Source organism: Pelophylax lessonae (genome assembly GCF_965119305.1).
Source record: "Pelophylax lessonae genome assembly, chromosome: 5".
Classification (NCBI taxonomy): domain Eukaryota; kingdom Metazoa; phylum Chordata; class Amphibia; order Anura; family Ranidae; genus Pelophylax; species Pelophylax lessonae.
The window spans coordinates 74899673-74913845 of NC_138772.1; the positions used below are offsets into that span (position 1 = coordinate 74899673).

General features: G+C 43.4%; 1 protein-coding gene across 1 annotated transcript in view; it reads right to left on the reverse strand.

The window, feature by feature from the left end:
* The window catches only part of LOC309556431 (uncharacterized protein C10orf67, mitochondrial), a 222951-nt gene that overhangs the window by 30542 nt on the left and 178236 nt on the right, over nt 1-14173 (reverse strand). The window contains exons 13-15 of the mRNA XM_082258895.1: nt 4764-4851; nt 2372-2446; nt 2208-2298 (exon numbers count right to left, since the gene is read on the reverse strand). Of these exons, the coding sequence (XP_082115021.1) occupies nt 2208-2298; nt 2372-2446; nt 4764-4851 (254 nt within the window). The remainder of the gene's footprint in view (nt 1-2207; nt 2299-2371; nt 2447-4763; nt 4852-14173) is intronic.

Consider the following 14173-nt stretch of genomic DNA (forward strand, 5'->3'; position numbering starts at 1 on the left):
CCAGGAAAAATATCTAACGAAGACTACAACCAAAAGTGATATTTCAGTTTTTGGTAGATGCATTAGATACTAATATTTGATCATGTTCCTTAGAAAGCCTGCCGCTATTCAGTTCCCAGGCCTTGTTACAAGGGGGGGTTCATATCCCCTCTGTTGAACCACACATCAGCTCATTTGTCCGTTATAGAAATGCAGTTTCCAACCAGAACATGTTATACCTGAGAACTAACTTTTAATTAGTTCTGTTCTATTGCACAGTTGTCCGTGTATAGGATCATTTTTAAATTGTTTGTATTATGTAGAATGCAATATGAGGAGTGGGACAAGCAGGAATGGAGCTAGGAACTATAGTGAGTAGATGGGTAATTTCGATCATCTATAGTTAAACTGAAAGTGGTCACATATAGAACAACATTTCAATAATAATATACTGCATATATCCTGTTTTCTTTGAAAAGCGTTAATCATGCTTTTAATTTGTTATGAAAGAATTTGCAAGCTTCTAATTACAATGAATAAAGGAAATCATTAATGGTCCAATCCTGTCCCTGATTAGGGGCCCAAAAGCAAACTACTCTAACAAGTTCTTTCATCCATCCAAAGGTCTCCCTATGACTCACTTGTTGTGAAATATCTGTGGATTTAGTTAATCCCTCCAGAGAAAGAAAGGGGTTAACTACGTACTTGCCACCTCAATCCCTCAGGTGAGTCCCACACATCCCATCAATACAAAGGATGGGACGATTTTTCTTCACTTCACTTTCTTTTTAGGAAAGCATCTGCCTATCTATGGCCAAAAAGAAAAAACAGCTGGGGATTTTAGGGTGCTAGTGAATCAACTTACAAATTAGAACATGATTAAAAGAAATACATGGTTTATTAAATAACAAAATAAAAAAGTCCATGATAAAATTATAAGAATAACATGGTCTTGGTATCCTATTACAGCAATACTAAGATTGGTGCTCCCAACATGTTTTGCCCTTTAGGCTTCTTCAGGGGAACAGCCGCTGGTACTTTACAAACCAGTATTTACTCTTTAATCATCAACCAAAGTTGGAAAAAAACAAAAAACCAAGGGAATTCTTTGGTGACCACAGGAGGTATAACTGGACCAGACTTAGATGCTGGATGTACAAAGGAACAGGGCTGCCCACCTGGCTCTGGCTAATCTGCCTGTCTATGGCTATCTTTGTAGCACATTTAATATAATTAGCGCTCCTGAGTATACTGTATATTGCTTTAGAATTTCCTTAAAGGATTGTCCAAATACGTAGCACCCTGGCTGAAATCATAACCAATGATCTTAGGGTAAAGGATCTAGTTAATGTGGAAAGCACTAAAGCAAACCTGTAAAAATATTTTCTCAATTTCAGTCCTTTTGTTAATTTTAAGTAATTTGCGTAAGCAAGTAAACAGACGAAATTAGCTGAATTAAAGTAGTACTTTTCCTTGTTGGGAAAATAATGCATTTACATCCATAGAATGACTGCGTAATAATGCCCAAAATAGTTACCTTTTCAGGTCAAGGCTTTCACCTGGTCCTCTCTGTCTCCAGTCACAGCATTGAGTCATGGAAGGGGGTAGGATCAGTGCATGGGGGAAGGCACAGATTGGATGCTTCTGTCTGTACATAAATTCTGCCCAACACTGCAAATCTATCCTAGGGAGACCAGTACACCAGTAGCAGAAAGAAGATCAAGTTTGCAAAGTGGTACGCATTCTCAATGTCTATTGGCTAGCAAGCAGCAGGAAGGCGGGAGAATACCAATAGTTTTTCTCTTGCATAAAGTTTAAAACTTAAGTGATCTAGTTTAATATTTAATATATATCCTGCCTTTTGTGATTTATCATCATTCAACGAAAAGTCCACTTACCATAAAAATACATAAGGTTGTGGGAAAGTCTTGGTAAATCCTTATATCAAAATTTATTAGAAGGGTATGTTTTTCTTTAAATACACAAACACCAATGTTTACAGGCAAAAAGAAAATTATTTGTTGATGAGTACAGACAAAGACTCAGACACAGATTGCTAAACACGTGCCCACCTCAGAAAGCTCCACCCACCATTAGGAAGCTGACCATATTCAAGTGGAGTTTTGATTAAGGAGTTACAGCATCAATAGCGTAAACTGAGTAATAGCCTTCAGACTTCAAAAAGAACACACTGCAATATCACATAATTTATTAGATGCAAACCTTACCATTCTCCACATATACTTCTTGCTCAGAAGCATCCAGTTGGTCATCAGAATTCATATGCATAGCAGAAGGTGGCTTAGCTCCTATTTGGGGCTAGAAAAGACAGTTAGGTTAGCTTTTACTCCTTTCAAATATAAGTCAAGAAATATGTATCATTTGTACTTACTAGAGGTAAGTTGAGGGGATAGAAGCTATTCCGTACGGGTAGATCAGAAGGCAGGGGTCCCAATGTACCATCTGTCTGTACACAAAATGACAACATAATTTACTATGGATTACGGAACTGAAATGCACACCCCATGGGAAACCAATTCAGCCAACAAGACATCACCTAACTGAAATTTGACTGCACAGACCCTTCAATTACAGGTAACAGTAGCAGAACTACCAGGGTCGCACCAGTCAATCTTGTGACCGGGCCCTGGCATTCCACCACTGTGGGGGGCCCATAACTGGCGCCAGAATAAGGCACTGTGCTGAATTCCGGGACCCAGTGCCAGAAAAGTTCAGAAACTGAGCTCCAGTTACTTGCCTAACTGTGTGCACTAGCATGGGCACCCGCTTCTCCTGCACCCCATCTCTTGCGGGGTGTGCAGAGTCCCACACTTGCAATCGCTCCCTCCTTGGCAGCCGGCATGTCTCACCACCGACTGCCTGCACACAGAACTCCCTGAAGCCGGCTCCTCCTCCTCAGCTCAGATGTTCTCTTGTACACAGAAAGGAGGAGCTGTGGAGGAGGGACATGACATTACGTGATCATCTGAGGTCTGTGTTTATGGAAGTGCATATACAGGGGGACAGAGTAAAGGGAGTGGGGTAGTGTGGGGCTAGTAATAAGCATATCCACATAGAGGAGTGATGGGGGGTAAGAAGATGTGTGCTAGGGGTTCTTTAAGAGGGCAGAGGACTTGTGCGGGGGGGGGGGGGCCCTCTCCCAAATCAAATAGATGCCACCTGCCACAGAGGGGGAAACTGCGGTGTCTGGGACTCCTGACAAAGAGAAACGGGGGCAAGTGGCCCGGGTGCCCATTCTGGGGTGCCCCTGTCAAGCAATTTACTGGAGCCAAGTTGTGGGACACCACGATTTTGTTCAAACCTTGGTAAGGTCCCGCCAAGATGGGTACAGTTAGGAGCAGGGGCATATGTACAGGGTTGGCAATTGCGACCCAGCCCCATGCTCCAGGGGCCCATGTACATCTGGAAATTAGGGGTGGCGAGGGCAGCATATAGAGCAGTGATGGCGAACCTTGGCACCCCAGATGTTTTGGAACTACATTTCTAATGATGCTCAACTACACTGCAGAGTGCATGAGCAACATGGGAAATGTATTCCAAAACATCTGGGATGCCAAGGTTCGCCATCACTGATATAGAGTAACCGATCTCTCCATTTTTTTTACTGCAGCCTTTCATCGGCCGCAGGAAGAAAATGGAGGGGATGGATTCCTTTACATGCCGCGCCTCCTATCCACCTCCTGATGTGATTGAGTTTCTGTGATCTCTCCTGGACCCCCCTCAACCCCCGCAGCGCTGTTTGGCTCCCCTTCTACTACTGGCTGCTGTGGGGGATGCTTTCAAGATAAAGAGCAGGGAAGGGAGCCCCTTCCTTGTCTGAAAGAATAGAGTCAGTGATTCTTACTAATCAATGACTCTGTCATTCATAACTAAAGCATAGTAAACTGTTCATTCATACATAGCTTACAATGCTTCAGTTTATGAATGAACTAGAAGCTCCGTACAGAGCTATTCCCTTTCATTCATTCTGTGCAGCTGAGGCTGCAGAGATGGAGATTGAGGGCTGTGTCCTCAATGTCCTTTCTTTGTCTCAAAGGTGGCATATCAGAGGTCTGTTTAGAAACCTGAGATTTCACTAAAGCCTCCCAATGGGGATCCTAAAAAAAATTGTAAAAAATAAAATTGTAAAAAAAAATGTAAATAAATAGAAACATACAAAAATTAAAATGGTAAAAAAAATAATAAAAAATAACAAAAATAAAAAAGGACTGACACCAGTGGCGAAACTACCAGGGTTGCAAAGGTTGCACTTGCGACTGGGCCCCGTTGTTCCATCCCGGTGGGGGGGGTTCTGGCCGGGGGTAAGGAGGGCCCTTTTTGATTTCTTGCAACAGGGCCCTGAAGGTTCTAGTTACGCCTCTGACAGGTAATAGAATTGGTTATACACAACTATACAGTATTGTTACAGTAAAAACTAGAAGAATACCAAAATAACTTTGAAGATCCAGGATCTAAACCCAAAAATTTACCAGATTTTTAGCAGCTGATTCCCAAAGCCTTTACCCCCACCATGCATTGTATATTTATTTACTATTTTAGAAATAAAATTAGGATTTATAACAAGAACTGAAAGTCTTCTGATTATAGATATGATGCTCTTCACACACCAGTAGCTAAGCTACATTGAAAAAGAGCTTGCTCTCTACAGTCTCTTAAAAAGTTGAGAAGCCAAAAGAGATTCTTCCCACCTAAACTCAAAAAAACCCTTTATATTTGAGTGGACATACCTCTAGATATACAGTAAACATAGATGTAGTACATACCATATAACTGACAGACACTTTATGCAGGTTCATTGCCTGGCGATGGAGAGTTTGCCTCAGGAACATCTCATCTTTAATGGCATGAAAGCTTAATGAAAAACAAAAACAGACATCAACATGCATTGCTCCAGTACCAATGATAAACGTCATGTTAAAGTAACAAACTTCATGATTAAGTCAAATGATCTAAAATAAAAAGTGATCCAGAGAAAACACTTAAAAAAAAAAAAACCAGGGCCAATAGAACCCAACGCATGACGGTGCGCTGCGAACTTCTGTGGCGGGGGATGGGTGCAGATGGAGCAGAGTCTTTCGCCCTCCCATCTTTCTATTCCCCCTATGAGTCTAATGTCCCCCCTATCCCTCTCCCCATTTTCTTTTTCTCCCCTTTTTGACCCTCTCTTCTTTCTTAACCCCTTGTACAGGGGGCAAGAGAGGCCCCTTTCCGTTTTTGTTACATTAAGTACATTTAACTTGGGATAATAATGCATTGTGTGATATAGTCCATGTTTATTGTAAGGTGTTAAGGGGTACAACAATGTTCATCAATAGTGATACTTTGATCCAGATGATCCGGGTTGTTATTTCGGCTCTTTACTATTAGGCCTGTACAAGCTGCATGGTCTGTCAGTTGTGTCCTGTTGGACATTGCCTAGAAGTCAATTACTTTCGCGTGGAATGTCTGGTCTTACATAATTATTTTATTGTAACACCAAAACTTTAAGAGCCCATTCAGACTAGCGCGACTTGTCAGGCGACTTGTCAGCCTGACAAGTCACGGTAGGTCGCGGTCCATTGAGTAGTACAGGACCCGTTCTAATAGGAGCGACACAAGTCGCTCCGACTTAGAAAAAGGGTCCTGTACTACTTTGGGGCGACCTGGGAGCGACTTGCATAGACTTCCATTATGTGAAGTCCCTGCAAGTCGCGCCGAAGTCACGGTGCACAGCGGTGCACTCGACTTCACAGGTCGCCCCCCGAAGTCGGATCGCCTCAGTGTGAACCGGCTCTAAGTCCGCAGTATCATTGGTACCTGTATTGTAATTGAACAGTGTACTAAATAAAAAATAAAATAAACCAGGGCAATTCAAATTAGGCATTACATTAAAATGTATTATCAGAGGTTACTTCCCTGAAAAAATAAATACTAATCAATAATCAGTATATCAAGATTTAGGCAGCTAAAGTTATATGTAAATCACCTCTTTTTACCCTAGGCCACGACAGAGGTCAGTAAGGCTGCTCGTAACTTCAAAACAAAAAAAAAAAAAAATTATATATTGCAGTTTACCAGTCCTTAGATGAGTTGGCTGCATTTATTTAACTTTTTTCAAGGTTCTTTGCTTTATTGTCACCTAATGATCCTGTGAATAACACGCTTCCTGTCCAAGGGTAACAATGTCACCCCCTCCACTGTATATATGGAGGGAACTATGGTAGTCAACCTAAGCTGCTCTTCTGATATGGACTACATACCTGCCCATATCTTTTCATCTACATAACATGGGGCAGAGGAAGTTTACAGAAGATAGCTAGGAAGGAAGAAAAACTTTGCTCAGCATACAGGAAGTGACAAGGACACAGCATTTCTTGCAAGATCAACAGGTATCTGCTGTACATGCTAAAAATGTTCTTAGCTTTAAAAAAATATATACATATAAATAATAATAAATAATAAAATAATAATAATAATTAATAATAATAAAAAAATATATATACAAGTAAAAAAAAAAAATAAAAATTATAGAGATCGGAGTCAAAACCAAAATTTTCAAATAAACTTTATGAATTGTATCCCTTATTCATGAGCTGTATATTCTACCTCCCCATTAAAAAATAAAATAAAATTGACAATTGTCATAAAACTTCCTGGAAGACACTATTCAGGTAAATTGTAGAATATTCAATAAGTGACCTTTGAGTGTCCACAAGGTTTCATAGACCCATGGCCAGTATTAATTTGCCATGTCCAGGTCTACTTCCTAGAAATATTGCCGTGTATCCATATCAACATAAACAAAACACCGGCAGGCAAATCATAGCAGGCAACATAAAAACAATTATGTGAATCACAAAGTGGTCCACCTTTATCATGGAAAATAATGAATCAATATGTTGAACAAGCACTCTGTCACAATTTCTCATAGACTAAATTGTTTAAGGATTGACTAATGTTCTACATGTATCTTGTCCTCTATATGAATAGCCACATACGGATCTAGTTGAACAACTATTTCTTGTACGCAGGAAAAGAATGATTGATGCGTGTTCACTGAATATCCATTCCTGGTAAGTAACAATGTATCTTCACAGTTGGCCACACTAAACATCAATGATTGTGCACCAAAAGTTATCCATGGAGCTCTTGGATAGATGCATTGTTACTTACCAGGAGTGGGCATACATACAGTTTATCACCCTTTTCTCACATGAGAAATAGTTGTCCAAGTAGACCCGTATGTGGCTATACATATAGAGGACAGGCTACTGGAGGACATTAGTCAAGCCTTGATCTATTCAGTCTATAAGAGATCATAAGAAACAGACTAATTGTTAAACATATTAATTGATTTTTCCCATAATAAAAAGGGTGCACAACTTTGTAATTTACCTACTTTACTTGCTATAACTTGCTTAACACACAAAACCAGTCAGGTAGACATTAAAAGAGAGAAGAGGCTCAGCACGTATGGTTGTCCTCATGTATTAATAAAACTACATACAGAGCATCCAGAAAGTATTCACAGCACTTCACTTTTTCCACATTTTGTTATGTTACAGCCTTATTTCAAAATAGATTATATTACTTATTTTCCTCAAAATTCTACAAACAATACCCCATAATGACAACATGAAAGACATTTGTTTGAAATCTTTGCAAATGTATTAAATATATAAAATTAAAAAAATGACATGTATATAAGTATTGACAGCCTTTGCCATGACACTTAAAATTGAGCTCAGGTGCATCCTGTTTCCACTGATTATTCTTGAGATCTTTCTACAACTTGACTGGAGTCCGCCTGTGATAAATTCAGTTAATTGAACATGATTTGGAAAGGAGCACACCTGTCTATATATGGTCCCACAGTTAACAGTGCATTTTAGAGCACAAACCAAGCTATAAAGTCCAAGGAATTGTCTGTAGACCCCCGAGACAGGATTGTATCGAGGCACAGAACCGGGGAAAGGTACAGAAAAATTTTTGCAGCACAGTGGCCTCCATCATCCATAAATGGAAGAAGTTTGGAACCACCAGGATGCTTCCTAGAGCGGGCCACCCAGCCAAACTGAGCGATCAGGGGAGAAGGGCTTTAGTGAGGGAGGTGATCAAGAATCTGAAGGTCACTGTGACAGAGCTCCAGCAGTTCTCTGTGGAGAGAGGAGAACCTTCCAGAAGAACAACCATCTCTGCAGCACTCCACCAATTAGGCCTGTGTGGTAGAGGGGCCAGACAGAAGCCACTCTTCAGAAAAAGGCACATGACAGCCCCCCTGGAGTTTGTCAAAAGGCACCTGAAGGACTCTCAGACCATGAGAAACAAAAATCTGGTCTGATGAAACAAGGATTGAACTATTTGGTCTGAATGGCAAGTGTCATGTCTGGAGGAAACCAGGCACAACTCATCACCCGGGCCAATACCATCCCTACAGTGAAGCATGGTGGTGGCAGCATCATGCTGTGGGGATGTTTTTCAGCGACAGGAACTGGGAAACTAGTCAGGATCAAGGGAAAGATCGAATGAAGCAATGTACAGAGACATCCTTGATGAACACTCTGGACCTCAGACTGGAGCAAGTTCATCTACCAAATGGACAACGACCCTAAGCACACAGCCAAAATAACAAAGGAGTGGCTATAGGACAACTCTGTGAATGTCCTTGAGTGGCCCAGCCACAACCCAAACTTGAACCCGATTGAACATCTCTGGAGAGATCTGCAAATGGCTGGGCACCGATGCTCCCCATCCAACCTGACGCAGCTTGAGAGGTCCTGCAAATAATAATGGGAGAAACTGCCAAAAACTAGGTGTGCCAAGCTTGTAGCATCATACTCAAAAAGACTTGAGGCTGTATTTGGTGCCAAAGGTGCTTCAACAAAGTATTGAGCAAAGGCTGATTTTCTTGTTTTTTAGTTTTAATAAATTTGCAAAGATTTCAAACAAACTTATTTTACGTTGTCATTATGGGGTATTGTTTGTAGAATTTTAAGGAAAATAATTAAAATAATAATTTAATCCATTTTGGAATAAGGCTGTAGCATAACAAAATGTGGAAAAAGTGAAGCGCTGTGAATATTTTCCGGATGCACTGTATAATACAAATAACAGAAACAATGCTTTCAGAACATTGAAACACAGTGGTAAGATTATTTACATAAAGTACATCTATTTCACAGGCTAGGTATATAAAACATGCATGGTGGCTTAGTGGTTAGTATTGCTGCCTGACAGTACTAGGTTCATTCATTCAAATCCAGACCACGATATGTTCTTCATGTGCCTGCGTGGGTTTTCTCTTACACGCCAAAGACATGATTTTAGATTAAATTGATTGTTTAAATTGTAATAGATTGTTTAAATTGGCTCTAGTATGTGTATTTAAAATTGCGAGTTGGCAACTTAGATTGTAAGCTCCTTGAGGGCAAGGACTGATGTGAATATACAATATGTAAAGTACTGCGTTCATTCTTAGTACTATATAAATAATTGAAATAATAAATGTAATGCACTGACAAAAATTAGGCAACATTTTGTTTTTTCCTCACTGAAGTTAGGGGAGTAGGGATATGTTCTTTTGGTCTGATCAAGGTTTCCTAAGCTGAGTGATTGATTGCCCCTGCCTGTTTCTGGAAGTAGCTTCTAGTAGATAGAGCAGGAGGGTTAATCTCTCAGTTATGAATATTTATCATACCTCAGCCAATCCCTAAAGGGGGTGTCCAGCAGGTGGCCGGGGAGGTGGTAAAAATTTAGGAGGCCTTTCCAGAGTGTTCTTCTTCTGCAAGGAGGGCTCAACTTCTCCTGGGGCTTCTGCCCATGGGAGGCAGATATTGTGAGACAGAAATTGCATTTGGGCCTCAGCTGGTGCTGAGGGCCTATTGAAGATTGCTAAAAAGATTATTGCAGGAAGGGCACTGGAGTTCTGGTCTCCCTCACTGAAGAGTATCATGTGGAAGCTGGGTGGCAGTTAGCTCCTGTGTAAGACACTACTGTGGGGCTTTCTTGTGTGTCTGCAGCTGTAAGGGTTTGTGCTAGAAGTTTGTCATCTTGTTGATTACAGATATCATTCTGGAGTATCCTGAACAACTAAATCCCCTCAAGTTCAAATTTTCTGCAATAAATTTATGAAAAGTCATCCCCTAGACCAGTGATGATGAACCTTGGCACACCAGATGTTTTGGAACTACATTTCCCATGGTGCTTAAGCACTCTGCAGTGTAGTTGAGCACCATGGGAAATGTAGTTCCAAAACATCTGGGGTACCAAGGTTCGCCATCACTGCACTAGACTGAGCCGGTTTTGTCGGTGTGCATGGAACTGTGGCAGGCAGCCTCTGTACTAGCAGGTTGAGACCTGGGCATATTTTCAGTGGTACCTCTCAGGGGTGAGTGCTACATAAATTAAAAAGAATATTTCCCTTTTAAGGTCACTTTCAGCACATTTACATTAACACTACAGATACATTTTAAAATGAACATGTGCATTACCCATACAATATAACAGGTTCAAATAAAAGCCCACAACCTGCCCACCTGACTGGTTAAATTAACATTCTCTTCTCTACATTCCACAGATACACCATTCCCCACCTGAACACAGTAAAAAAAAAAATAAAAACCCTGTTTAAGGTCCAAGTTTGTTGGTCAGAACTTTCACAGGACTGAGGTGGCTCCATTTGCCTCCATGTGACAGGCCTGGTATTGGCCACTTAAGCATGTACTGGATTGTGGAAGAAAGGGGAGAGAGTCGCAAGTGTTTTAAATAAAGGATACGTGAACTCTTACTGTAACTGCACTCCACAGATCTGTATTCTCATAGTAAATATATATTGCCCTGCCTGTCCTACGTTTATGTTTTCTCCCCACTTCCCAGAACCATGGAAAAAAGAGGACATCTCAGACTTTAATTTTGCAAATCAAACATAACATTGGCTGTCCACCCCTATAAGTAGCCCAACAAAAAATGGCACTATAAAATAAATGGTAAATATCTGAACAGTTTGAATTAAATTAGAAGCCATTTTTCATAATCTTTAGTTTTTATAACTTTTTTTGTGTTACATTTAGGAGCCAGGATTTATAGGCCATTTATTGCAGTGAAAAAGAGAAGTAAAAAAAAAAAAGGAGTATAAACATGTATTTCAGAAACAGCATCCTTGAGTTGACACAACTGAACAATGTTTAATAAAGTCAAAAGATAGTGAAAGGGAAAATATGACTCAAAGCGCAAACAGGCAAATCGCAGTCTATGAAATGAGAGGCAGATAAAGGACAACATACACCCTCTGGCTTATCACACAGCAGCCACAAATCATAAAGCTGTCTTTACTTATCTTTCTTCTCTCTTACTAGCTGGGGCCATACCATAAGGATGCAATTGTAGTTAATGAGCAGTCGCATCAGGCCCAAGTTTAATAATGAGTCAGTCAATTCTAATCTGAAAAACGAGGCCTCACATTTAGCCTATTCATCCTTGAAGCAAACAAGTGGCTGTGGCCTTTACAACCGCCACTTGTGTTGTAGAGATGGCGATCCATAGCATCTAATTCTCTGTGGAGCGCCTCGGAAAAAAAAATGAATGTTCTGATATGCAACGTTTTTTTTTCCCTCACCAGTTCTGCCTGAACTTTACCATTAGCTAGTGAGGCTGGCAATGATAGTGCCAAGCCAACATTTAGTGATCGCCACTAAAAAAACAACCTTTTTTGACAGCAGAGGCAACGATATCTCCCTGATGTTCTCAAAGGGAGCACGCTGTAGCACGGACAGAACCAAGTTCAAGTCCCATGGAGGTAAAGGCTCCTTCCTGGGAGGAGCCAAATGTCGCACACCTTGAATGAAGGTGCGAATCAAGGAATGAGACGCCACAGAGCGTTGGAACAGGATAGCCAGTGCAGACACCTGGCCCTTTATTGTGGCCAGTGCCAGGCGCTGGTCCACTCCAGACTGGAGGAAAGCCAACACTCTCGACACCGAGTAAGTGCGAGGGGAGAACCCCCTGGACTCACACCAGGCGAAATAAGCTTTCCAGGTACGGTAATAGATTTTACCAGAGGAGGATTTCCTAGCCTTGATTAGAGTAGGGATAACCTCAGGGGAGAGACCCTTGTCCCTCAGGACCTGGGTCTCAACAGCCAAGCCGTTAAAGCCAGCGACTGTAAAGCAGGATGGAAGATCTGTCCCTGAGACAGTAGATCTTCCCGCATTGGCAGTCGCCACGGAGGCGCCACTGCCAGGTGAACAACGTCGGCGTACCAGGACCGGCGAGGCCAGTCCGGGGCCACCAGAATCACCAGTTCCGAGGCTAACCTGTGGAGGAACCTGGACAGCAACTGAATCGGAGGAAAGGCATACATCAGATGATACTGATGCCAAGGGGCCACTAACGCATCCGAGGCGTCCGCCAGCGGATCGCGCGTTCTTGCCACGAACCTTTCCAACTTTCGGTTTAGCCGAGATGCGAACAGATCCACGTCCGGGGATCCCCACTTCGCACACAGCATTTGGAAGACCTCCGGGTGTAGGGACCATTCCCCCTGGTCCAGGGTCTGGCGGCTCAGATAGTCGGCCTGCCAATTCTCCACACCCAGAATGTGAACTGCTGAGATCGCCGGGACATGAGTCTCGGCCCAAGACAGAATGTCGGTCACCTCCCGGGCCGCCCGTGCACTCCTGGTGCCCCCTTGGTAGTTGATGTAGGCCACCGCGGTAGAAATGTCCGTCTGAACCCGGACACGACGACCCTGAAGACGGTCCGACCACTGGAAGAGACAGAGTTTTATCGCTCGTAATTCCAGCACATTTATCGGGAGGGAGGATTCCTCCTCCGACCAAGTGCCCTGGGCAGACAGGTTGCCCAGGACCCCACCCCAGCCTGACAGGCTGGCATCCGTGGTAATCACTGTCCACACCAACAGACGGAAGGACTTGCCCTCCGCCACCAACGGGGACTGGAGCCACCACAGAAGAGCCAATCTGGTCTGACGACTCAAGGAGACACACAGATCCAGGGACTGAGGCAGTCTGTCCCACTTGGCCAGGATCTCCGCTTGGAGAGCCCGCATGTGAAACTGAGCAAAGGGTATCACCTTGAAGGCCGACACCATTAACCCCAGACACCGCATACAGGTTCTGAGTGACGAGGACGGTTTGTCCCTGAGGGACCTGATCTCGTCCTGCAAGGTCCGGAGCTTGTCCTCCGGCAAGAACACCTTTGCCTGAGCAGAGTCCAGAATCATTCCCAGATAGGGAAGACGAACCGATGGAGCCAACGTTAATTTTTGAACGTTGATGGTCCATCCGAACTCCCGGAGCGTCTGTACCGTGGTGGACAGATCGCGCACTAGGTCCTGGTTGACACTCGATCTTATGAGGAGATCGTCCAGATACCCCAAGACCGCAATGCACTGAGCCCTCAGCAGGCCCAGAACCAGCGCCAACACTTTGGTAAAAACCCTTGGAGCCGAAGCGAGACCGAAAGGTAACGCCACAAACTGGTAGTGATCCTCTGCGATCGCAAACTGAAGGTACCGCTGGTGACCCTCGAAAATGGGGATGTGCAGGTACGCATCCTTGAGATCTATCGAGGCCAGGAATTCTCCTGGGCTCAGGGAAGCCACCACCGAGCGGAGAGACTCCATACGGAATTTCCGAACGCGCACAAAGCGGTTCAGCGCTTTCAGGTCCAGAATAGGACGCACTTTGCCCTCCTTTCTGGGCACAGTGAACAGATTGGAATAAAACCCCAGAAACCTGTCCCGATGAGGCACCGGGACAATCACCCCCTGGGCAAGAAGGTCCTGAACCGCTCGGTGCAGGTCCTGCAGACGCCCCGGAGGCAAATGAAGATTTGAGGGGAAGAATCTGTCCGCTGGCCGCGAAAGAAATTCGATCTTGTATCCTGATCAAACGATTTCCTGAACCCACTTGTCCGATATCCGGAGCAGCCAGGGTCGGTGGAAACCGCGCAAACGTCCCCCCACCCCAGAAACGGGTGAGGGCGCCCCTTCAGGCAGAGGCGGACTGACTCGCCGCGCCGGCATTGCCTGACTTCTGCTTACCCGCCCAGGGCTTCTTCTGGCCCCCCTGGGCTTTGAAGGGCTTGCCCTTGGATTGGTTCCGAAAGGCACTAAAGGATCCCTGATTTGATCTAGGCGCAGAACCCCGCTTGCCTCGAAAGGACTTGTGCTTCT